This window comes from Echiichthys vipera, assembly GCF_963691815.1.
Source record: "Echiichthys vipera genome assembly, chromosome: 18".
In the NCBI taxonomy this organism is placed as follows: Eukaryota; Metazoa; Chordata; class Actinopteri; order Perciformes; family Trachinidae; genus Echiichthys; species Echiichthys vipera.
Window position 1 is genome coordinate 5,548,046 of NC_139843.1, and position 27,117 is coordinate 5,575,162.

The window sequence follows — 27,117 nt, forward strand, 5'->3', positions numbered from 1 at the left end:
GCTGCAGATACCCACTCCCTTGTGAGTCACGGAATAAAAGCAGCCCCGTTTGTGGTTTTGGTGAGAGAACAACATAACGACAGCATGAGTTGGGAACCAGATGACCCCCTTTTTAATCTTCAGCCCTACAGGTGAGATTAGTAATGGAGGGAAAGTGTCTGCGTCACATTCTTAGGCTCATTGTGTGCGCCCACCTCAGCCTTCAAAGGCATTCATGTGAGAAAAACGAGATTGAAGTGAAACCTGAATCTTCCAACCGCTGCGTGGTATAGCTCAGGGGGCTTACTCACTGCTGCGCGCTTGAGTCTAACGCGTGGTGACGAATAGTACTCGCACAGGTGTGTTTTTCAAAAACAGCACGGTGAAACACAAGAAAGAGAGAGAGAGAGAGAGAGAGAGAGAGAGAGAGAGAGAAAGGAGAGAGAGAGGAGAGAGAGAGAGAGGAGAGTTGCTGCAGTGAATGAGGAGACAGAGGTTGAGATCGAATATCCACAAAAGCGAGTGCAGTAAAAAAAAAGAAGGTAAAACCAAGAGAAAGTAGATAGTGTTACTGTCCCGTTGCAATGCTATCCTCTCCATCAGAATGCAAACACCCTTGGGACAGTTTTATGCAGCATGACTCTGCATATCAGCATAAACACACACACTCACATCGCTGCCAGATACTCCAGCGGCAGCAGCCATTGTCCTCTGACAGGGTCTTCAGCTCCGACTGCTTCCATTTTTATAACTATGTACTCGTTAACGGGAGATGTGTTGGTAATTTTTACGGTTTTGTCTGTAAAATGTCTGGAAAGAGGGAGAAAGTCCCATGTTGCCAGAGCCCAAGGTGGCGTTTGCAAAAGGATTGTTTAGTTCAACTAACAGCCCCAATGATATTCAATTTATAATGAAATTAAATCAGAGAAAAAGCAGCAAATCCCCACAGTGAAGAAGCTGCAGCCAGAAAATGTTTAACATATTTGTTTAATTGAATGGCTTAAATGACTAATGTTGCTTAGGAAACTGATCCGTATTCTAGGAAAAGAAGAACTTCTTAGTCGACGAACGCGGTTTTGACGACTAATTGATTTAATCAACATATCTTGAGGTCTCTATGTGTCCTGTGATAGACTGGCGTCCTGTCCAGGATGCACCCCGCCTCACGCCAGATGTCAGCTGGGATCGGCTCCAGATAGGGACAAGAGGTTGAAAATGAATAATTGAATCTGGAGTTTCTCTAGCTCGGATATTACCAGACTAAGTTCAAGCTACGGTTGCACGTTGGTCCGGGAAGGCTGCTGTCGTAGTTCAAATGGCTGCACGCAATTGGACAGTCATTCAACCAATCAGACCAAGGATCCTGATGACTCTCTCCATTCGTTCGGCCACCAGCGGGGCTAACTGATAAATTAAACTTTTACTAAAACCAGTCAGCAGTAAAGCAAATACACCCTTTCTTTGGAGGAGTTGCTCCAGGGAAAGTTTCTGCTCAGTTTTCGAGCGACAGCTGCATCAACGGGGAGCGGTTGCTGCGATTCGGCGGCCGCCATGTTGACTGTAAATTGTAACTGAAAACTGCTTGCGACGCTTCTCTCATCGGGTTTAACCAGCCAATAACGCGCCAGGGGAAAAAGCCAACTTGGTGATTGGATCTAGACAAAAAGTATAGGAAACAGGAGGAATAGATCTTCTCTTTTCCAGACCAACAGCAAGAGGGTGTGGGGATACCCAGTCTAAAGTTTCTGCACAAAGAATCACAAAAGCAACACTTGTTTACCAGAGATGTGCTTGTTCCTTGAAAATGAGTAATTTAGCATAAAAACAGCCTTTTAAAAAATGACTAATCGACTTAAAAAACCTTATTGACTAATAGGGTTGGGCGATATGTAGGAAGTTAAATAAATGCAATATAACCTTACAAACTGTTGAGGAAAGATATATTCTTACACTTGTTTGTTTCCTTATTAGATAGAAAAATACAACCGTGGGCCTGCACCTTCTGAACTCAAGTTTCTCTCGTTCCTGTTAAACAGGACGGCCGCCAACCTTAGGTCAGTCTCTGAGCCGCCGCTGTAGAATATACAACAAAAGAACAGCACGTGTGAACTCTTCCTGGTGTTAGCGGACTCCATTTAGCTTTCACTGTTGGCTGTAGCCGAGCTGAAGAGAGACGAGGGACTCGGGAGCGCGCAAAACGTCACATCCTTTGGATTTCCCCGGAAACTCCGTCCCGAAACCTTAGCAGAGAAGTCAATGCACATGTCTGTGAAGATCTCAATTTTGAAGTTACCTAACAACCCGTTCGCCCGTTGTCGATAGAAAAAAAATATTAATAAATACATAACAAGGAGCATGGTTTGATGTCTCTTACCATTCCAGGCCAAAGACGCCATAGAAAATGCTGCTCTGAGCGTCTCGACCCTGCAGGACGAACACACTGCGCAGGATGTTGAGGTGCAGCTCGTACTCTGGGACCGAACAAACCATTCTGGCCTTGAGGAAGGAGGTCCACTTCCTCTGCAGGGTCCTCTGGCCCCCCCAGTCATTCTGCACACAGAGGAGACAAAAAGAGCTGATATTCACGCTCATACTCATCCGTCCACTGCCACTTCTCTGTGATTGTAAATACAGTAAGACAAAGATATAATCACCTACAGAGAAAGATAGGAATCAAGTCTTAATGTAAACATAACGACACGTATATGAAGAGGGGAGGAGGAAGTGAGCAGCGTCTTATGAAACCGGAGCTCACTGTTAGTGCCTACTTTAGCACATTTGCTCTAATTGCATTTCAGTAGCAGCGCGAGGCGAAGCTGCAAGAACTCTCTCCCTAAAAGAGCAATTTAGCAAACCTCATTTAGCAGAAGAAGAAGAGCAGAAGGGAAACAAGAGGCAGAGACTTATTTTCTCTGTTACTTCACAGTTATAGCACATCGTCTTTCTTCGTTTGTGCCTTTCGCAGACGTCTGTTGTTCGTCTGTCTGCCTCCGCCCGCCTCCCACGCAAATTGACATCAGAGTACGGAAAACAAAAAAAGTCTGCATTGAGAACTTCCATCAATAATAACAACTCAATTTTTGGTAAAGAGAAGACAAAGAGAGGGAAAAGGGCTGCAGACAAAAGCATCAACTCACAGAGCAAAACCCCTCGAGAGTCGGTGTTGGCGCAGCTTTACCCTGTCGTCAAACAGACCTGTTTAAAGCTGGAGTAGAGAGAGCTGGAGTACTTTTGGACGTGGTTGAGTAACAAATCCATAATACGTCATACATCATATTGTAATTCAACTGTTCTGAGAGAAAACTAGACTCATGCATCTCCTTTTGGCTCTTCTTTCGAGGAGCCTTTGGCCAATCACAGGTCATTTCAGAGACAGAGAGCGTTCCTGTCGGCTCAGGACAGAGGAAGGAGATGGAGAGCGGCAGGAGAGCTCTCACTCTGCTTCAAATTCTGGCTTTTTTTTGTTTGTTTTCACCGACTGCAGCTTTAGGTTTACACAGGGGAACTGAAGCCGTTCTGTTCTCTGGTCAAAGCCTCCAGACTCCGCTGACGAAAAGAGTGATTTTACCGCACGGAAGACAGGAGTTCCTGGTCTACCACTGCCTCCATCAGTTAGTTTATTTGTTAGTTTTGTTAGTTCTGAACCCTCTCAAACACCAAAGTCACACAATAACGCAAACAAACTAACCAATCAAGGCAACGGTAGACCAGTAACTCCTGTGTCCTGTGAGGTAAAATTATTGTTTTTGTCGGTGGAGTCTGGTGAATTTGACGAGAGCAGGGAACAGGTTCAGTTCCCCCGGCGTAAACTTCTCCGGGGCTGTCTGTCTGCAACGTAAAGCTGTGAAAATATTATCAACTGAAGCTTCCAGGCCGGTCCTCACTGACATGTCGACACCATCTGCTGTACCTTTGACAACCCCACTTCACTTTGTTTGTGTGGTATTGTGTGACTTTGGTGTTTTAAAGGGTTAGAAAGTAACAAAACTAACAAACAAACTCACCAATTGAGGCAGGGAAAAGAGAAAAGAGAGAGATAACAGCTTCAGTTCCCCCGACGTAAACTTAAACAAGGGTGTTAAAGTGCTGAAAATATTATGTTTTATTCCCTGTCCGCAGGAGTACGTTGCTTCCTGCTTCTCTGTAAAACACTGACTATTGATAAATACTTCACTTCACAAAAATCAGAACTGTCTCTTTAAGATGGATGCAGCTGATAATTTCATATAGAGATGGATACCAGGTTATCACTGTGGAAAGAGCTAAAAGGGGATACACTGATAGATTACAATCTACGTCAATCAAAGCACCGTCCGGGTCATCGGGCTGTCGTGACGTAAACCCAAGAAAATAAGAATCCAGGCGTAGCACCATAAAGATGGGCCTGTGGGGAAATTAAGCCAGGATGACATGGTGGAAGCAGTTTGAGCGGGACATGAAAGTCGGTGTCTAAAGATATTGCAGAGGAGAAATTGAGCAGCGTTCTCAGCTGGAGATACACAGAGCTCTAAAATGGCCAGTATTAAATAATGTCCATCATAATAGCATCGATTTCCGCTCTTTATGTTCCTGAAAAGACCTTGTTTGCATGTAATTTACGCCCTTCTCTGTGAAAATGGGTCATGATTGCAGAGGAAGTAGATGCGGTCTAACAAAGAAAAGAGGACAACTAGTTAGGCAGCTCAAAAATGGCAAGTCTTCAGTGGTTTCAAGCCAGAGGCGATGCTGCCAAGGCCGTCACTATCTGCAGATCTGCCTCCAACCAGTGTGGAGTCAGGCTGCCACTGGGCCGAGCTGGGGACCGGCTCGACATCTGCATGTGCCGCCGTGTCCTAGTTCAGACTGAGTTATTACTCTCTCGACTGCTCCGACAACTCCACAGCACTGGTGATGAAGAGAGGAGGAGGTGAGGAGTGCGGAGCTTATTTCCGGAAATGACTTATTTTGGATGCAGAGAGAATCGCGAGGAGATGAACTGTTTGAAAACACGGGATTAAATAAAGTTCAGGATTGATTTCTCCACCTGTGTGTGAGCAGGTGGTTTAATGTGCAGATTGAAAAAAGTGCAAACACAGACATGCTGGGATTTGGGTTGGGGTCGCCGGTTCAAGTCCACGCCTGGATATACATAAATATATATATATGTATATACATAGATGTCACACTGGCCGCTGTTGTCCATTGGACTGATTCATGATAATGGCTGCCATCATGATACAGTGGAGCCGCGTCTATCCACGATTTAAATCATAATTTCTCACTTGATTTTCCACCAATTTTCAAGCAGTTTGGTTTGTCACGAATGTCGGACAGATATTTATGATACAGGATACTTGCTTGAATTAAAAATGGGGGTTTTCAAACTAAAATACCTTCTCTTGTGTAGTTAGTGAGCGGCTTTAAAGTGTAATTATGGTGCAAAATCATTCCATGGGCTTTTTTCAAGACAGTTTTTTTCGTGTAACAACTATTAACGGAGAAATCTGGGAGAGTCGCTAACAGCCGGACGTGGCTAACACTGATTAGCTCGGCATTAAAAGGTCTTTTTTAACCACTAATACTGCTGAAAATAACAGCAAACCTCTGCAGCAGCATGAGAAGAGTCCCTACACAGAAAACAAAGCAGCAACAACGTAGTTAGTGAACCCAGAGTTTATTAAAAGAGTGTTTTAAAGACTTACCTACTGGCCCCTGTACCAGCTCCTCTCATAGTAAAGTCCATTCAAGTGGATTACCAAAGTCAATCCCAAAGGAAGGAGCCTATTGGTGCTTTGTTTTGTGTGTAGGGACTCTTCTCATGCTGCTGCAGAGGTTTGCTGTTATTTTGAACAGTGTTAGTGGTTGAAAAAGACGTTTTAATGCCTTCACCTGCCCCGAGCTAATCACTGTTAGCCACGTCTGGCTGTTAGCGACTCTCCAGGATTTCTCCATTAACAGTTCACACCCCCCCCCCCCCCCCCCGAAAGGGAGTGACGCTTTCAGAGAGGAACTTAAGTTCAACCTCTCTTGAATAACACACATGACAAACATCATTTTCAGCATCTTACTGGTAAATTACATATTACTAAATACCCAACATAAGCTGGTGTTAGCTTCATTTAGCATCAGGACGGTCACTTAACTTCATGCTAGCTTTAGAGAAGGGTGGGGAACTTCTTCTCATCTGTGAACTGTTATTCCACGATGATTAGTTTTGGTATTTCTTTTGTTAGAACATCAGAAAGTCTGTATTTTTCTTTGAGTCCTCACATACAGTCTATGGTCTTTTCTATCGTGATATAAGAAGTGCTGAGCCGCCACTGTGAATATACCATAGAGTCCAAACATTTGATAAAGTATTGCTTCTTCTTCTTAAGAAGATAATTTACAGAAATTCAAGTTCATGAATGTGCAAAAGCTTTTTATAAACGTCATTATTTAAGGTTTCAGCAGCAAGTAAAGTTTTAAAATGCAGCCTATGAGAGAATAGATCGATCTTCTTCCTTGATGTAACTTTTCAACTCACATTTCCCAGCAGTGCCACCACTTCCTCTCGCACAACAGAAATGATAAATGGATTATATAGTGCTTTTATCCAAAGAACTCAGTGGAGAGGAAGAGCTTGGGAATTAAACCGCAGACCCTGCAATCAGTGGACGACCTGCTCTACCTCCGGAGCCACAGCCACCCTGAGATAACATCATATAAACTAATACAAAGATAAAAAACGTAGTCATCCTGAGAGAAATGGCTGTGCAGCAGCTGTGAAACAAAGTTGAAAGAGTTCAAATATACCAAACAAAAGAAGAAAAAGAGACAAATATATCACAAGCATTGTGGCTTCTTCCAAAAAGGTTCCTGTCGTGTCTGATTTACTGCAAAATGAACGTTCACGCGTAAACACAGCCATGTCTGAATAACAAGAAACCATCACTTCAAAAGATGGATGGAGCCAGAAATATTATGTATCAAAATGGGCGATAAACTGTGATGAAACAGCTCCAGAAAGACCTAAAAAAATTATTAAGTAGGCTAATAAATCTCTGGGAAATGCGTTCTCTCTGCCAAGTGTAATTTGCGGTGCCCGCATTTTGCATTTATTGGTTTGGACAATTTAACCGTGTTTAAATGTTAAAAGTTGATTCCTACATATGAAGCTTTCACATTCATTTCTTCCCCCTCTCATACATTCATCAATCCCACAAAGGTGCAGGGGTTTGAACTTATTTCTGAGCATCGTTTCGAGTCTTTTAGGCGTTTTTTATGAACCCTTAAGAGAAATGGCAACAGTGATTTCAGCCTATCGGCATCCTGTGACGGCAATTACACCAGCACGCACAGGGGGAAGAGAAACGACAGGGAAGAAAGAAAGAAAGAAGGAAAGAAAAGGAGAGGGGTTGCAGGGCATGCATGTCTAGACCGGAGATGCTGATCGCGAGGGAAATGAGGTGAGAGGGGGGGGAAGAGGAGGAGGAGTGGGAGAGGACGAGGTGGCAATAAAGAGAGGGAGAGGGTTTTGCCACAGGGAGGTGGAGGATGGTGGACTTGTAGTTTGCCTGGCAACAGTGGCACAGAAAGAAACCAGGATTAGAGACACCCAGCCGGTTCATTCAGCACGGAAATAACCGGCAGCTGAAGAAAGAAGAACCAAGAACAGAAAAGTCTCCTTGGATCCACTTGCTCCACTCTGCGTCAGTGACGTAAAGCATTCAATAATCCCACCATTTTTTTTTGCACTTTGAATACAGGAAACTTTTCCACGCTTTCTTTTCCGTGACCTTGCAGGCATTATAAATCTGCCATGTGAGTTTTGTCTTTTATTTTTAACTTTCCCACCCCAGGGAAACGGTTAATACGATTATTTGCGTTAGTTCCTCTCTCTCCCTCTCCCTTTCTGTCTCTGACCTTGCAGACTCGGGCAACCCTGGACACCTTGGTCTGGCTCGGGTAGGCGATGTGCTCCTGGCTCCTCTCCGTGAAGAAGAAGTAAATCTTGTCGTCGTCACCGATGGAGCTGTTGATGCTCTCCTTCAGCAGCACAGAGCCCACAAAATCCGCCTCTGTACACACACACACACACGCAGACAAACACACACTCAGATCCACATGTCCAAACACAGACCTATTAGCAGCCTTGGAAGTGTCTCCTTGGAAACCGAAGATGGAGCTTATAAGTATGATTGAATTGCCACAACTAAGCCAGTTAGAGCTGCAGAGCACTGCAGTTTTTCCTGATGTGATTTTCAATCTGCATGTCAATCAGTTTGTGTCGTAACAAGCAAAACATCCGATGAGCTAAAAATGTGCAAAATGGCAATAAGGTTTGGTCCATTTAGTAGTTTACAGCAAGAGGAATTATATAAACCAGTGTCTGCAATGTTTTTGAACACTTACATGGAAGATGCTCACAACCACTGGACGCGTCAACGCCATTTTAACAGTTAGACTGAATATAACAGAGTTCAGGGGCAACTTTTACCGTGGGAAATTGCAGATAAAGGCGTATAAGCCAATTGGAGCATAATACATGATGTGCTTACCCAGAAGCCACCGGGTGGGGGCCTCCTCTGTCCGGAGTGTGGGGAAGGGGAAGTTTCTGCGCACGTCCGGAGAGCTGCGAAACTCGTACTGAGAGGCCGTGAACATGTCACCGTCTGCATAAAAGTCAGAAAGAAACGTGGACGTCAGAGTTTAATCAGATACAAATGAACGCAGTTGCAGAATGCAGTGCAGAGTAAGTAGGTAAACTGACCTATCACCCATATGATAATATTTGTAAATGAAACACAGATCCGAGCATGCTTACATTGTTAATAATGTGTAAATGCGTCTCCTTTATTTGAATTATACTGTTTTATAAAGGCAGTCTGAGTCAAATAGAAAGAGCATCTTCTCTATGTAGGTTTATAGATAGATAGTTTGTTTTCATTGTATAGTGCAATACAACGAAACTCAGTTTACAGTTTCACTCCACTCCAAAGCAACAATTAAAGATTATTGTTTGTGTTTTGTCCACGTAATAAAAAAATTAACTTCAACTATAGAGCAGCTTTCAAAGTTACAAAATGCTTCACAAGGGAAGAAATAAAGCAGGCAGCTAAAAGCACAGAGATAAAACAACTATATGTGTATATTTGTACAACTATTGGACAGATTGCGATGAAATGTGGTTCAGACATTGACGTTCCCCTCAGGATGGATGGTAAAAACTTTTAACTCAGCACCATTTTGAGTTTGTCCAATACTTTAGTTTATGAGCAAATACCTGTAAAACATTCCCATCAGCTATGGTGCTTATTAGCATGCTAATCTTTGCGTCTTCTCATTTCTCAGTTTGCTGATTTGTTTGTTGATCCTCGTTTCCTTTCCTCACCTTCCGAGGAAGAGATGTGGCATTAACCAAAATGAAACATCTGTGCTCCGGAGTCGTCCCTTTAAATATGACGTGTGGCACAACCTGTGGTGCGGATTATGTGCTACACAGTAAAAAGTTACTGAGATTACTTGATTTTTTGTGGAAATGTAACGAATTAGTTTCACAATGCAAGTTATCAGTAGTTTAGTTAAGTTTTCCCTGCAAGAACCACTGAAGCACCGCCGCCTGCAGCTGTCACCGGAGGCACGAGGGTGACCTTTCTGCATTTGAGACGGAGGACAGACGTCTCGGAGAGTGGCTCCGCTTGCTTGTTAGAAGCTGAAAGGTCAAGGTTTTCTATTTACACTACTCTCATGTCCGCGGACGTACATGTTCATGTCCCTGCCCGCACTGCCACGACAGAGCTGGGTTTAAATCAGCAGAATCTCTCTTTAATAAAAGAGCTTTGAAGGTGACATTCATTCATGTTATCAGCCCGCGGAGTTACAGATTTTGAGCTGTAGACTCAATATTGCAAAGGGTTTTACCCTTTTGTACTCCAACGAGTCGCTTATCTCAATGGGTAACGCTCAAACGCAACTAGTTACTTTTAAATAGCAGTAATCTTGTAGAATAACTGATTACTTAAAAGTAAACTACCATGGGGCAGCCGGTGCCACAGTGGTTAGAGCAGTTTCCCCGTGTAAAGAGGCTGATGGTCCTTGAGGTAGAGGCAGCGGGTACAACTTCGACCTGTGGCCCTTTGCTGCATGACTCCCCCCCTCTCTCTCTCTCCATTTCATATCTGTCCACTGTAATAAAACAAAGGCTTGAACAACTGCCCAAAAAATCATATTAAGTAAAAGTAACTACCATAAAAGCTGTTTGTCACGCCTTTTTTATACATCACAGGCGCCTAAAACACCTCCACAACATATACACCTGTGCATCCTCACTCATGGCTCCTCAGGCAAGACTCCTCTCTAGTCTAGATGCATTTCAGGAACTCCAAGATGGCGCGCAAAGATTCATTTCTGGGTCACAGGCAGGAGGACGGAGGAGAAGAGACGAGGAGAGAACAATCAAATACGACACATCTTCCTTGCAGCATTCGCATGTTTACGACTTAAAGAGCAATGAGAGGAGCCCAAACATGGTGAACATTATCTGCTTCACATCAGCATGTTAGGACTGTCATTGTGAGCATCCAAAAACAAGTCCAGTTGCCCTTGACTTAGCCCCTCAGGACACACCATGACCTGGATGACGGAGAATCTTAGACTTGATGACGTTAGTGTTTCGTACTGCATCACAGAGCAGCGAGCATGGCTACGGGCTCTTAGTCTAGTAAAGTTTGGGAGCTTTCATCTTCATTTTTCATTTTCCAGCACTCCCCCCCCATGTGTTTGCACTCTGCGTTGACAACACCAACACACTGTATACGGAAGAGATTAAATGCTAATTTGGGAGACACACCTACGAGGAGACCAGTGTATCCCTTCGCCGGGTCATATGGACACCTGTCTCTGCCATCCTCAAAGCCGGACGAGAGGTTGAACCGCTCCGCATCCTTACACAGAGAAAAGACAATTAAATCACTTTAAAATCACAACTGCAGCCATAATTGCACTGATATTTAAATCATACGGGCTCTTACTATATAAGCACAGAGGGGTCTGAAGGCGTTTGTTCCACACGCGTACAGGTGAGTCTCATTGAATCTCTGCAGGAAGCGGATGTGATTGTAGCACTCTGTCTGCAGGGAACAGAGACAGGAATAAAATGAAAGGTTATTTCTGGCTCCACAACAGGAAAGAGCTGCAGAGAACACAGTTTAGTCAATGCACTTCATGAACACGCACAAAAAGATAAAAGTCAATGAATGAGTGATTCATTTTTTTCAGGTGAAGTGTGGATGCAACTGAAAGCATCATCCACTCCGTTGCTGTCAGAAGCCATCTGCACATCACAAAGCTGAAGTGTTTCATTTCAAAGAAACAGAAAAAGCAGCTGATAATTATAATAACGATGATCATAATAATAATACGAGAGTCAAGCTGCAGCCGTGTACCTGATTGTCTCTGCCTTTGTTCAGACACTGTTTCTTCTGTTCGGGGGAAGCATCCCAATCAATCTGCAAACAACGGGGAGGGGGCAACAAGAATGACTCAGCTCGATAAATAGAGGAGGGCAGCACAGATAGATAAATAGAAAGATCTGTGGACAGAGGAGGCGGGGATGAAGAGCAGAAAGAAAATGTGTGTGTATGTGATAAACAGGACCAGAACAGCTCACTTCATTTTCTGGCTGCGTCACTCTGTTCAGTAACCCTCGAATAAAAACGCCTGCTGCATTTATTCACATCACCATAAAATTGGACGAACACAATGGGATTTGCTCAATCTGCTTAAGGCTTTTATTAGTTTGTCCTCCCTGAACACTTTGGAAATGGAAGAAAGAAGAGGGGTTGTCAGGGCTGTTCCTCCGTGGCACTCACTGTGAGGTTTGCGGAGGTGGAGATGTCGGAGGTGTTGAGTGCGTGCAGGGCTCCTCTGCCTCCCACGTACAGCAGCCCGGCCTCCTCCTGCAGCAGGAGGGTGCTGTAGTTCTGGGAAGAGCCGGTGAAACTGGCGCTGCCCAGCAGACCTGCAAATATATGACACATGTAACTGTGTATGTTTTTTTGGTAATGGACAAAACTACGCGAATGCTCCTGTGCTTTTTGTCTAGTTTCTACAGTTTGGGGAAGGCTCTTTCCTGTTTCAACAACTCCCCCATGAACAAAGACACGTGCACAACCCTCGCTTCACTGTTTACATATCAGGTCCGCTGCTTTTCCGTAAACTGCACTGTAACTTCTGTGCCTGTAACAATCTTTTAAATGTTTTATTTGACCCAGTGCTTTTAATGTTGTATGTAAAGCACTTTAAATTACCTTGTTGTTGAATTGTGCTATACAGATAAACTTTGCAAAACATCTTAAAGCTAAAAGTAGCTCCTAACTTGATGTCTTAAAGCTGCAGTCGGCACGTCTGGCAGATCGAGTAGACAAATTCTGTATGTTTACAACTCTCACGCCCCTCCCCCACTACCACCGAGCTCCTCCGCTCCCTCCCATCGAGTGCTCGTCAGTGCGTGTGCACCAGATTCCTGTTTTCTCATCGATAAATGGCACGGAGCACACGCTACACAGAGGTAGGCTGTCTAACTTACTCATAGATAGCAATTGCTAACGTCATTTAGCGTATGCTTAGCTTGAGGCATGTGCATGTGATATTGTAACACGTGCGAGGGAGAGGGGGGATCTGTGGCGTGTGCACGAACTGTGAACTGCGCTGATTGGACAGGATGATACGGGCAAGGTAGATTTTTGCAAAACAAACAACAAGCTCTAGGTCCACGTACAGGCGTATAACTGTTGTCTAAAACCGGATGATTTATGTTGTGCTATCGGAGCAGAGTGTCGGTTTCAGTGAATATGATCAAAATAATGTTGCAGCTTTAATGCTCGTCTTTGCTCATCTCTCTTGGTCTTTTCTGTCATGCTGTAAATGAAGCTGCTGCGATGCAACCCTAGACAGTATGGTATCCTATATATAAGCATGTGACGTAGAATGTGACGTAGCGATAGCTTAACTTACAAGTTGGGTACATAAGTTAGCTTGGCGTAAACGTTGCTATTCTGTTTCCACACGGGACAGAAACGGCGCTCTCCTGGGTGAAAGTCCTGTGTTAGTTTGAACCATCCATCCATCTATCCATCCATCCACCCACCCTGACCTCCTTACGCGGACTTTGTCTCTCTTTATATGGCGTCACATGACTTCCTCCTTTGCTTCCGTCACAATCACAATGGGCACTAGAGGTCGCCACCACTGTAAACATGAATATGGGTCGCAATAAGCTGCTTTTACGAAATAAGGAGTCGTTTTTTGGGGGGAGGACGGTCTCTAAATTGTAGGAGTACCCATTTAAGAAATGTTTTAGCTAATCTGACTGTACTTTATTTAAGCAAGGTTCAAACAGCTGCTTCTATTTACAAAATGTTGATGCATTTGAGAAGTCTGCTGTATTTTGTTAAATGAAAATCTAAACGGTTTTTGCACCAGAATCAAACGTTTTTAAACAACTCCCATTATCTGCTTGCAGACCGTAAGAACAGTTTTATAAAAGCTTCTTTCTTCACTCACTGGAGAGTCCACACACGCCCGAACATGCTGATCTTGACTGCAGGAGGGTGAGGCTCGACAGCAGCTCTGGGAGGTGGTGGGGGTCGCCGGAGTGATTGCTGAGAGGACTGTGGGGACGGCGGGCATGGGGGAGGCGAAATTTTAGGGCATTCAGCAGGAATGGTGTCCCAGTAATGCCACATCACATCAGTCATACTGCTACAGCATCAGTAGTGTGTGTGTGCATGTGGGTGATGGAGGAGGGCGGCAGACAAACAGATTATTAATCCATTACGAAATAATTGGCCTGGTGCACTAAATATTTGAACGGTGTAGCACCTCAGAAATGGGGCCAGGTCGCTCTGCCGCTGTGAGACGATAGAAAGAAGGAGGGCATTGGTTCTTCTTCCTCTGTGCAGAAGTAGGTTTACGGAGCTTTGATTTGCACTAAAAGTTAGATGCAAGTGGAAGTTAACGTCCATTTAAACAAATCTGACACACAGAAGAAGAAGAAAACCACCCGTGCAGAAAGAACGACAGAATAACGTGAAGTTATCGACACTGGGGAAGATGAGTCAGCAGAGAACAGATGGGCGTATTAATCGCCTCTCTTCCTCAACCGATGGCAACATGTTCCAGCTCCCAGTCATAAGACAACCTATATTTGTGCCCCACCAATCGGTTTTACTGCACGCTTGTCGTGGTCGATCTGTTCTCCTGTTCATTGTAATGGAGCGAGAAGGGTTCAGTGCAGCTGGGACAGCCCGAGGATCACAGTGTAACTGCTGCAAGTAAACAGATGATTAACCAGCGGTGTGAGCTGACTCACTATCTTATTTTATATTCCAACGTTCATTCACTTCACTTACACTTATTGAATTAGATCAGGGTCAATTTAGTGCGACTTCAACAGCAAACAAAAGCGACATGCAAAACTACAATCACACAAACTTCTGAAACAATGTGATTTATATGAACAAACGCGATATTAATATTATTTTAAAACCTTCTAGGTATAATACAGCAGAACTCAACAGCACTGCAAACACATATGATTGTTTTCCCAGGTGGAATAATGCTAAACAAGACAAGTAAACTAGACTCAGTGGGTCATCCTCCATTCGAGAGAGCGGCGGTTTGATCCCCAGCTAAACTAAACAGGAAAAATCTGCCAAACTTTCAGTACATGACTTGCTGAGGTGACGTCATATTACGCAGAAATTTGGTGGACAAAAGTAAATGTCCGGTTTATTGTCAAGAAGCTTTGCATTAATTAACAAACGGCATATCTTATTTACTTCTCATCTCATTTCATCTTCAGCCTCTTATCCGGGGTCGGGTCGTGGGGGCAGCACCTTTAGCAGGGGACCCCAAACTTCCCTTTCCTGGGCCACATTAACCAGCTCTAACTGGGGGATCCTGAGGCGTTCCCAGGCCAGTGTGGAGATCTAATCCCTCCACCTGGTCCTGGGTCTTCCCCGAGGCCTCCTCCCAGCTGGACGTGCCTGGAACACCTCCCTAGGAAGGCGCCCAGGGTTCATCCTTACTAGATGCCCAAACCACCGCAACTGGCTCCTTTCAACGCAAAGGAGCAGCGGCTCTACTCCGAGTTCCTCACGGATGCTGAACCTCTCACCCTCTCTCTAAGGGAGACTCCAGCCAAGTTAGGTAAAGCAATATTTTAGTGGTTTTAGGGAAGGTGCTGGTGCAGCAACAAGTCAGAAAAATAAAACACAACACATCTTCCTTGCAGCATTCGCATGTTTACGACTTAAAGCTCATAAACTGTCAAAGTCAGAAGAACTCTCATCTGGGTGAATGGGACCGTCCGCAAGCATGTGAACACAGCATTAATCAGGAACCAGTTGTTACTGAACATTCAAGGTCTGCAAATATGGATTTAGTCCAACAAACTAGATTCACTTTATGAGCCGGGGTTTAAGCTTACAGTATAGTTTGAGACAAAAATGACAATGTTTCTGTTAACAAACACACGCTCTTAAAGCTTTGCCTCTACTATCTCAACCATACTGAGACTGTGGTGATTATGAGGAGGACATGTGAGTCTGTTTGATCTTGCATAACACAACACGATGAAAACTGTTTCCCCAACATCACATGGAGGGTGTTTTCCTCCCACCATGACTGGCTGCCTGTCTGAGTGTCACATGGACACAGTGGCTGATGACTGCGAGTGCCCATCGACTCTCCAGAAGATCATCAGGCAGAGACTGAGTCAGATTTTACCGCCCACCTTCCTCCCTGTCAGACCTTTTTCTAACTGGATCTATCACTGACGGCCAGACAAGCACAGGAACCTCTCTCTCTGGTCAATAAGTGGGTTATTATCACGCTGACTGATTATGTGCACGACAGCTGTGAAGAATGACATTGCACTTTCTTGCTCCTGGCGGAGGAAACCCTCCACAGAAGTTACATCAACAGTGACATTTGAGAAAATCAATCCTCAAAACATTTATTTTGAGCAATTAGCGAAGGTACCATACGCCCCTGCATCTCACTTTGTAGAGAGAAATGGTTTTACGGCCCACGTCGCTCAGCGTATGTGAAGCTTTCAGACTTTTCAAGTGTAGAAAAATAATGTTTGTTTGAAACTGAAAAAGACAAACGAATGCAGAGCAACATCACGGTTTAAAAACAGATTTCTCAACGAATGAATGGTCCTGTGGGTGTGATCATTGTAATTAAGCTCCACTGTTTAGAGTTTGTGTGTGATTAAAGCAATGTTAACGGATAATTTCAGTTTGTTACAACTTGCTGAGCAGAACAGACAAATTTTAAACAAGCCCGCACTTAATCTACTTTATTTGGAGGTAAATCACCTGCCGGCTTTAGTCCGACATGTCCAGCTTTTAGACTCCTAATCGCCAAAGTCTTTCTCTATTACTAACCTTAACATTGTTTGGGTAGTGGAACGACCACGATCTCACCTTTACGCCCTTCTCTCCCAGCACCCGCTCCTTCAGCAACGGGATCAACTGTGACGAGCGCTGCGAGAGAACTGAGCCGTGCTTCCCTATCTGAGTCCGTTTGAAAGCTCAGATCCAAACACTGAGTTGTTGTTGTTGCTTAAAGATTCTCTCCATAAACTTTGGTCTCTCTTTTACTACAAACAGATCCCTCCCGGCGACCCCCCCTTGCCCTCCGGCCATCCGGTTTATGGTCAAGAAGCTTTGCATTAATTAACAAACGGCATATCTTATTTACGTCAGCAGCTTTAGCAGGGGACCCCAAACTTCCCTTTCCCGGGCCACATTAACCAGCTCTAACTGGGGGATCCTGAGGCGTTCCCAGGCCAGTGTGGAGACACAATCTCTCCACCTGGTCCTAGGTCTTCCCCGAGGCCTCCTCCCAGCTGGACGTGCCTGGAACACCTCCCTAGGGAGGCGCCCAGGGTTCATCCTTACCAGATGATCCTGAACCACCTCAACTGGCTACTTTCAACGCAAAGGAGCAGCGGCTCTACTCCGAGTTCCTCACGGATGGCTGAACTTCTCATCTTATCTCTAAGGGAGACTCCAGACCCCCTCCTGAGAAAACCCATTTCAGCCGCTTGGACCCTCGACCTCGTTTTTTCGGTCATGACAGTTTATTTAGTGAGTAATAAAAGGTAATGATGGACAAAACTATGAAAATCAGACCCAAGTTGGAATAAACCGGAATTATCCTTAAACATAACTCAAATGACATCACGCTTAGTTTGTATAAGGGCATGAAATGAAAATGAGTGCAGTGTTTGAGCCCATTCATTATCAGTGTCAGAGTTCAAGCGAACTGAACTTCCCAGGAGTCGCTGCCGCCTTGCCACGGGGGCAAAAACATATAACTCTCGATGAAACCTACAAATAAAACTGTGTGACTGCCGCCCGTAAGTTCTCATCCGCGGTCAGCCTCGGATTTGAGTGAGCAATGAGCAGCTCCTCCGACACAGCCAAAGGTCAGGACACGCCGGAGGGGGGCGGATTCATCTGAAGGATGGGGGTCTGCGGCAGGAAGGGGCCGGAGTCACGCAGCAGGGACCCTTTCCTCCACACACAGGTGCACGCACATAAAAGGCATGCACACACTGAATCTACACATAGTCCATATATGATAAGCAACAAAGAGGAGAGGACAAAAAAATGCACAAACAACAAAACATAATCCTCATCACGAGAACAAGTTCTCAGCGAACACGTTTAGAGAGAGTTATGCAAACACGGTGGCGGCCCGAGGCAACGTAAAAAAGCCCACTACTTCTGAGTCATCCAAGAGTGAGCAAAGGCCTTGGTTTTCTATCTTATAAAAATAGTCCCTGCATGATATAACGAGCACAGTGCTGATGAGAAGGACTGCGTGTGACGTACACAATGTCCCCGGCCCCAAGGCAGCAGCGGCACAGCGACCTTGGTCTCAGACCTGTGTTTGTTTTCATGTGCAGGCAACTCCAACTTGTTGCCACATTTGTTGAACGTCCCTCAATCTTCGGTGACAACGCGACAGCCACATGTATCAATGTTCACTTAAGTCTGAACCACAGAACCAAAATCAATGGGCCGCAATCACAGCTGCGCTCTAAAAACGATCTTTCAGATACATGTGGGGGAAATAAATTGCCCCCACCGAATGCACACACAAATACACAACCACATAAAAAGACACATTTTAAGTCAAAGCACAACTTTCCACAATGTTAACTTCCTCCGAAGTAAACATTAGAGGAAACATCAGCCATATACTGCGGCAGATGGAGCATTAAAAAGTTATCCAGAAATCATACGAGCGGAGTCACAGTGAGAGCAGATTGTGATTATTGTGTCCAAGTGATTTATTCATAACTAATGTAATTTTCTTAAAGTCCCACTCCAGACACGATTTAAAGTATTTAAAAGCTCCTCTGCTATGATTAATATTTTAACAAGGATTACCCCACACAGAAAGTAAAAAAAAACCCCTCAGAGATGAAGCTGGAGGCACAGCTTTTCTTTCTCCCTCATTGAGAAATTTTGCATCTGCCCTCAGCTGCTCGTGCGTGCACTCGTGGGAGGTTGAGACTCTTACTATGTTCTAGCTTCTACAGGAGGTTTTAAAGCAGGCTAGAGGTGACGGAGTAGCGTGCAAACAGCTCATCAAGATGACTAAACACTTCGTAGAGAATCAGCCATCGGCCTACATGTTTGAGCTTCAGACCAAGCCCCCACCACAGCGACTTCCTGGTTGATCCAATAATGAAGTGCCCTAAACTGCAGTTCTCAGAGTGTCCACTAGGAGTAGTTTGCACAATAGAGCAGTTTCTCATTGACCCCCATGTTAAATAGACCGTTTTCACAGCATCATTAAACCTGTTTAAGGCCTGGTACAAAAAAACATCCTAGTCTGTATGTTTAGGTCCTATCTCCATGACAACACTGACAACACTTTTTTTGTAAGAGGCAAGTTTTTATTTTATTGGAAGTTAAAGTTTATGAATAATTAGGGGCCTCTTGTGCTAGCCTCTGGCCCTCACTTCTCCTCGGAGGCTAGTTGTCAGGATTAGCATGCTAACTCCGTCATCTCGACCTGGACCGCGGTCATTCGTGTGGTGGTGTTACCATAGGTGACAAGATGCTTCGCTCTTCAATCAACTGTACAAACAGATGGTTTAGGAATACACCGTGGTAACGTTAGCTCTGTTTTGCTAGAGGAAATGAGGATGAGTCAAAGTCCAACAAGATGGCGGCCCCCCGAGGCGAGAACAGTTGGATCAAGTTGAGAGAACGGGCCCCGAGAGAGAGGCTACGTCCATTTTTTATACAGTCTATGCTTCAGACAGGCGGATCGACGACTCAGGTGCAACTCCTGGACTCCCGCAGGTGGATGGATGGACACGGAGTCCGAGCTGTCTGCCCATGGGGCTAACGTTAGCGATCTGCAACTGAGCTATAGTTTTGGCGTCCTGAACCTAGCGTCAGGCACACCCAGAGTCTGATCAGGGGTGGTGCACTAGCAGACATATCCGAATGGTAACTGTAATTAGCAACTTTGATCAGTTTCTGTTGTTTGTTAGCTTGTTAGCTTCTATGATGGCAGCGTGTTTTCTCTCTGTTCTGACGCCCTGAGCTGGAGGGTTCAGGTTCCTCTGCCGGTGTTGTGTTGAAGTCGGTGCCCCGACGAATAGCGTTTCACATATTACACAGCGATTGGTTTATTTACTAGTGACAGTCTAACTAAAGCTTAACTGGGATACGTTTGAATTTCAAATTGTAGAGAAGAGGAAAAAAATGTGAAAACGCATCTCTAGTGACTTTTGCACAGATATAAATAGGCACAGTCAATGTCAGACATTTTAGAGGACAGAAAGAGAAGGAAAACACGTTTCTGAGTGGAGGGGGATGCTGTGGAGCATTTGTTTGCTGCTGTGTTGGTGCTCTGAACGTTGAGTGCAGCTCCTTTAAAGGCAGCAACAACAAAATGAAAACACGAGGTTTCCACAGTTTTATCAGCATCAGCACGGCCGTGAATATCCTCAGTAAATTAGCAACAGCCCCGTGTGGATGTTGACCTGCTATTCCTGAAACTACAGTTTTGTATACACACACACACACACACACACACACACACACACACACACACACACACTGTACCTTGTGCTTTGCTGCAAAATCAATGAGGAAAGTCAACAGAGCGCTGAGGTGTGCCAGAAGCCTCTTGCCTGATGGCTGGTTTCTATTTACTGTTGTCATCCTGTATGCAAGAGTGTGTGTGTGTGTGTGTGTGTGTGTGTGTGTGTGTGTGTGTGTGTGTGTGTGTGTGTGTTCGATGAGGTCAAAACAACTGCCCCTCAAAAACATCTGTCAGATTTTCCTGCGGGAACACACACACACACACCGACACACACTTCACACTGATTCATCTGCTTCCTAAAAAGCAGTGAAGACATTTGTCAGTGACTCAGATGATCTGAAGAGTGTGTGTGTGTGTGTTTGTCTCTCAACACTGAGCCGTCACAGGTGGTGCGTCCAGAATGTGTTGCTGCTCATCAGACATATTTGTAATCCTCCATGTGTGATCCAAGATGATAGGAAATCCAGTGTGTGTTAACGTGTGTGTTTCTACCGCAGTCATCTGAGTGAGTGTGTGTGTGTGTGTGTGTGTGTGTCTGTCTGTGTGTGTGTGACTTCCTGTGTTACTCACTAGACACTATGGAGACCATGTGACACACAAACACGTGCTTACAGCAAAGATTTGGGAACAAATGCTGGAAGGAGAGAGTGACTTAACTTCTTCGGACAGCGTCAGAACTGTCAGCCGTCGTCACATGATGTTATATAAGCATCTCTTCACTTCTTTAACAGCCCCGCGAGTCCGCGAACACGTTATTACGTAACCCACGATGGGTGCACAGGTTTACGAAGATAGGAGGCAAAGAATACGACGCAGAGTGGCGTTTCCTCCGTTAATAAGGTTTAAAGTATATGTGTATATTTTACCAGGGCTGCTCTATTATGGCAAAAATGATAATCACAATTGTTTTGGTAAATATTGAGATCAAGATTATTTCTCATGATTACTCACTGACTTTGGAAATCATGTAATCATGGCCCAGGAAAGGGGAGTTTGGGGGTCCCCTGCTGGAGCTGCTTTATTAAGAACATTAACATGATATGTTTATTTTAATGAATTAATCTCACAATGACACAAGCAAAACTCCTTTTTTTTAGAGCTTTGTGTCAGAGCCGAAACTTTCCTAGGCCCTTGTTCGACCGGGGAGACTGCAGAGAACAAGATGAAAGACTTTCATCTTTCAGGAAAAGAAAGCCAAGCCCACATACGACACACAAACAGTCCAACAGTGTGTTTTTTCAGGTCTCGCTAGATGCTATCAGCGAATCACCAATAAGATCTTGTCAGAATCACACATCAGCAGCACTGTATCAGAGGGGATGTGAGATCAAAGCAGAAGAAAAAGCATGAGATTTCGCCACAACAAAAAAACAGTGGGTGTAACAAACGCCGTCGCACACTGAGATTAAACGACTTCAGTCAACGCAGCCGCGGCCGAGCCGGTGATGAGAGCAGATCACCAGATGCAGCTGCACAGGCTGTTTGCAAAGACGATAGTAGACTTGTCTGAACAGGGAATACACCGACTCCTCAACACTGTAATTACACTATAATAATCGACAAAAAGACATCAAGTCTGCAGGTTTCACTATATCACCACCACGGTAATAATACTGCTAAATGTTACTACCAAGACCTCTTCTGCCTCCTCAGCTTGTCATAGCAGCAATAGACAACTTACAGTGCATCAATATTTCACAGCTGCATTACTTCAGGTCTGGTGGCAGAGGCAGCGAGAGCCGGAGCAGGGAGTCCCCGCGGGGCGAACATCAGAGTTCAGAACACAGTCGAGCATTAATCCGACTGTCTCATAAACACACAAACACGATCCGAGTTGACGTTAACTGTGCCTATTAAAGTTGCACGCGTACAACTGGATTCCTGAAATGCGTTGTTTGATGTCTTGGTGCACGGTTTTCAAAAGCTCAGCTATTCTAACGTTTTGATCAGACGCAGATTGTATCGAGACCTTTTTTTCACCCAAAGTTTCCAGGAACTAAAAGGTTCCTTTGGCGCATCGTTGTCTGTGTTTCCACGGCGATCTAACGATCCGTGAAGATACGGGCAAATCAGTCCGCTGACGTATGAAAAAGCAACACGACGGGACACACTCAGGTGAACACACTCCGCAGCCTGCAGTTCAGTTAGTCCGCCGGGTTCATCTAAACTATAGGCTTCGTCTCACTGCGACGACACTTAACTGCTGCAGGTTGGATGTAATGAATAAATTGCAGAGGAAGAAAATTAAGCTAATAACATCTGTCTCCGCAGTAAATCGTCTGTTGAGTGTTTGATGGTTATTTATTTGTACTTTTAAAATAAAACTGCTGTGAAATAACGTTTTCCATCCATCCATCTTCAACCTGGGGGGCTGGAGCCGATCCCAGCTGAGATCGAGCGTGAGGCGGGGCACATCCTGGTCTATCGCAGGTCACATAGAGACTCACAGAGACAGACAACCATTCACACTCACATTCACACCTATGGGCAATTTAGAGTCATCAATTAACCTAACACCTGCATGTCTTTGGACTGTGGGAGGAAACAGGAGAACCCGGGAAAACCCACGCCCGAAATAACCTTTAATTCTCTCCATTACTGGCAATTCTCTCTGTTCTTTCCGACAGCAAAGCCTCAGTTTACATTTAATGTCATCAAACTAAAAGAAATGTTCTCCCCTCGTCCTTATATTTCCATAAATCGAGTCTAAAGTACTTCTTCTTTTAATTAAGCAGTTGAAGAAGCAGCGCTGCAACGGTCATCCCTGCAAACCCCAACCAGAAAGTTCCTGTTCTGTCAGAGAGGACACGTTACTGGGGAGCAAAATGTCCCCAGAGCTTCATTCCTATTCCCTGGGGACAGGAGCATGTCTGCAGTTGGGAAAAGTCACTATTTCCATACTGTGACATCTAGAAGTTAGGTCAGGTAACTACTTGTTAGCTGGTTAGGTTAGCCAGCAGATAACCCCAGAGGAAGTTTGTATTCAGCTACAGTAGCTAATTGCTTTGCACTTTGACTGAGAGAGACGAGACTGAAATTTAGGTTAAATGTTTTTTCTAGGGGCGGCCGGTGGCACAGTGGTTAGAGCGGCCGCTCCATGTCAAAAGGGCTTAAGGTACTCGAGGCAGCGCAGGTCGGAGTCTAACCCGTGGCCCTTTAGTGCATGTCTCCCCCTCTCTCTCACCCCATTTCCTGTCTGTCCTTCATAATAAAAGGCTTGAAAAACTGCTGATGATTCTTGTAAAATGAAAATGAAGAGGAAATGAAGTTTGTCTGGAAAGCTTGCGGTGTCTCTTGCTGCTTGCCTCGATATAGATTACCTTAGCCTCTTTCACATTACCCATTTGATCATACTGTTAATATAAAAAATATTGATTAGTGCAGCTTTACATAATAGATGAGACTATTTACGACCACTAATGAAGAGTTATATAATTATCCACAAGCTGTTACCTCCTACACTATGCACCATCCTTTCTTGTTCTCCGACGCACCTGTGCTTTCTGTACGAGAGTGCATAAAGTCATCTTGTGTCATTTTCCTTCTTATAAAACCTGAGCTCCCTCTGATACAGCGTGTCCTTGTACTCCCACTCACACAGGCCATCTGTAAAGCATACTATAAATTAATGAGCGCCCCCTCACCCCAGCTGAGAAACATCGTATAAATCCTCCCACAGAGTCTCCCACAGGTAGTGACACCCACATTCAACATCCATCTTATTTCCATATACAGTGCTGCACATCCAGGCGGACACATCTTCCCTGTGAAGTGGAGCTCGCCACTCTCCAACCCCCCCAAAGTGACATGTGTCACCGCGGGGAAAATGACAGCGTGTGCAGATTTTACATGATGTGCCTACATGCGTGCCCAAATAACCCTCTCCCCCCACGCACACACAGACAAACACACACACGCATACAGCACACGTGCACACGCAGACACACACACACACACAGCACACGTGCACACGCAGACACACACACACAGCACACGCAGACACACACACACACACAGAACACGTGCACACGCAGACACAGATGCAGCACACGTGCACACGCAGACACACACACATACATACAGCACATGTGCACACGCAGACACACACACACACACACACAGAACACGTGCACACGCAGACACACACACACACACACACACAGAAAACGTGCACACGCAGACACACACAGAGACTGACGAAACGCATGCCGTCACACGTGCACATCCTGCAGTTTCACATGCACTCCCCCGACGATTACAAAGTAGGTCAAGGACAACTTTCTGCGAGGGCAAAGAGAAAAATAAAATCTGTGATGAGACCAACTCTGGCTGCAGCACACAGGAAAGTGCCCACGATATGTATGATTTATAATCCGGAGCAGAGTCGGAGATGTGTAAATAAATAGCCACGGGCACGACAACTGGGGATAGACTGACTTCTGTCTACGATGAACACTTAAAAACATGACTCAATGAGGCTTAATGATCGTGCTGCTCCAACTCCTCAGAGTGTCCGGAGTGTGTCCTTTTTCACTTGATGAATAACGGTGCTGATGTGAGTGATCACTTCACAGCTGTCTCTCGTGAGTTGTGGTAAACAACAGTAGCTTTAAAAGAAGCGCCATGTTCAGTGTGTGTGTTTTTCGTACTGCTGCGGGGTGCGCCGTAAACTCTTTTCCCCCTAAATATCCTCCGGAACAAAACAAACCTGTCTTTGCACTCAACGCAGTAGGTGTGAAGTTGCCCCTGTGACTTTGAATGACCGTCATAATGAAGAAGAACGTTTACAGAAATATAAACAGAAACTAATTAATTAAAAAAAAGGAAAGAAATACATTAATTTTTTTTTAAATAAATACATAAACAAATGATGAAATAAATAAATATAATTTAAAAAAATTAAACAATTAAATTGAAAATAAAATAAATAAATAGGGAAATAAAATGCAAATCTAAATAAATACAGAAATATGAATTCATGTCACATTTAGTCAATAATATTTATTTTATTTTCTGCTCATTTAACGGCATAATAATTGATTTACTGAGTAATTTATTTATTTATATATATTTGTTTATGATCTTATCTGTATCCTTGTTTTTGTAGAACACTTTTTAATCTTATTTCTGTGTAAGGTTCTATACCAAATAGAAGTATTAGTATTATTATATATTTATTTTTATCCTTCATGATTCGATTTTTATTCTGGCAGACTCAGTTCTCCAAACAAATCAGTTCATTGTGAAGCAAAACTCGGCCTCTGAAGGAGGAATATTCATATTCTCCAGCGAACTGCAAAATAAATATTCTGTTTTGCAACAACTCCTCTCAGGTCGGATCAAAAAACATTCACAATAAAGCCTCAGCAGCAGTGAAAGCAGAGAAAAAAGATCTCCTCCTCTGCTATAATGGGTGATTGTGATTCAGAGCGTCAAGCAGCACATCATCCCATCTCCAAAGTATCATCTCACTCTGCAACACTCTCAACAGCTCTCATGACGCTGCACCGGAGAGCTCGTTCGGCAATAGAGCCGGGGCCCTGTCCGCTCCGACCGTCCTCTAACAATAGTCATCCTCTGGGGACTGAGGAGGAGTGCGGAGAGGGGCGAGGGGTGGAGGTAAGAGCACAGCCATCTCATCAGTTTGCCAGCGCCGGAGTTCCCTCTCGCTGCAGCTGCAGTGGTAGCCTCTGCCGCAGTGATGAGGGGCGAGGACGGAGGGAGGGGAAAGGTGAGCAGGCGGGGGTAAGGTAGAAGGGAGAAGGTGCCGTTGATGTGTGTAAACACTCCCTTTGTGCCAAATTACAGCCAGTCAGCTGTATTTTTTTCTGCACGGACTCTAATCAGGTCCACTGTGCTCAGGTCTTCCTTTATGAGGGTTTCTTGTCTATTGTTTTTATTTCGAAGTGTTTGCTGAGCCGTGTGATCTAGGACAGGGCTTGGGAGAGGCGATTAATAACTCTGAGCATGAACGAGCTGTCTTCAGGGCCAACTTCCAAAAAACTGGGCCACTTCTTTAACGAGGAAGGGAGGGAGGAGGACGCCTGAGCAGATTCAAATAAGGACGGTGAGGTGAGTGCTTGGTGGGCTCGTGTTTACATGGATGCATCTAGAATAGGGGCCCCCCTTCCCTTCCCCTCCCAACAACAATCAGGGCATTTTGTCAGCCTATTATTCTTTGTCTTCCTTCTATTTAGGGGATAATCATGTCATTACTACTCCCATAATGCTTTGGGGATGCAAACAGCAAGGAAAACGTTGCCATTCATTCAAAGAGTTACGCTGTGAGCTACAACTCGAGTTATTTTTAGATACATTTGTTTACATTTTGCCAACAGTGAAAATACGCCAAATTAGCTATTAGCATATTATTTAGTTAGTTAGCATATTAATAAACTTTAATGACTTTAATACTGAGGAAAACTTCAAAACCTGATGATCCTCAGGCCTGTTCTGAAGTTACAGAGAGCATCTTTTTTAAGGATGTTTATTCACGTTTGACAGACGAGATAAAGATAACCTCGGAAACAGTGAGTCAAACTGAATTTAAAAATATGATAGCAGCAGTTACAACGGCTCACCGTGCTGGTAAAACAGTATCAGTAGGCCAGACTACGATGATTCACAGATTATGTTTGCCCCTCACCTTTGGAGAAGACGGTAGTCCTCGGAGTGACATCCAGGTCCAGGGACGGGCTGAAGGGAAAGGCCCACAGCTGTGACAGTCTGGCGAGGAGCGTCAGGAGCAGCAGCAGGGGCAGGAGCGGCCGCTGGACTGATCTCTGGTCTCCCATGTTTAACACGCAGACCACCGGTCCAAGCACGGCCTCGATTACGCTCAATTAGTTGGAGGCAAAATCGGAGCGTGAGTAGTGTGTGTCTTCAGGCCCAGCGACGAGAGATCAAGACTCTTTGATTGTCCTCCAGCTGAGAAAGAAAAAAACATATTTAATTAAAAATAGAAATGATCCGTCATATAAACCAGAGGCTGTTGTTGCTGAGGAGAAATACTGTGTATGTAAGTAATGTTCA

General features: G+C 44.6%; 1 protein-coding gene across 1 annotated transcript in view; it reads right to left on the reverse strand.

Annotated features, from left to right (window-relative positions):
• Positions 1-26,879, reverse strand: part of sema4gb (sema domain, immunoglobulin domain (Ig), transmembrane domain (TM) and short cytoplasmic domain, (semaphorin) 4Gb) — a gene marked incomplete at both ends in the record, with an annotated part of 37,733 nt that extends 10,854 nt beyond the window's left edge. Inside the window, 8 exons of the mRNA XM_083933029.1 lie at positions 2,354-2,529; positions 7,864-8,018; positions 8,499-8,612; positions 10,790-10,883; positions 10,971-11,069; positions 11,385-11,447; positions 11,811-11,959; positions 26,732-26,879. Coding sequence (XP_083789155.1) covers positions 2,354-2,529; positions 7,864-8,018; positions 8,499-8,612; positions 10,790-10,883; positions 10,971-11,069; positions 11,385-11,447; positions 11,811-11,959; positions 26,732-26,879 — 998 coding nt within the window. The remainder of the gene's footprint in view (positions 1-2,353; positions 2,530-7,863; positions 8,019-8,498; positions 8,613-10,789; positions 10,884-10,970; positions 11,070-11,384; positions 11,448-11,810; positions 11,960-26,731) is intronic.
• Between the last annotated feature and the right edge of the window lie 238 nt (positions 26,880-27,117).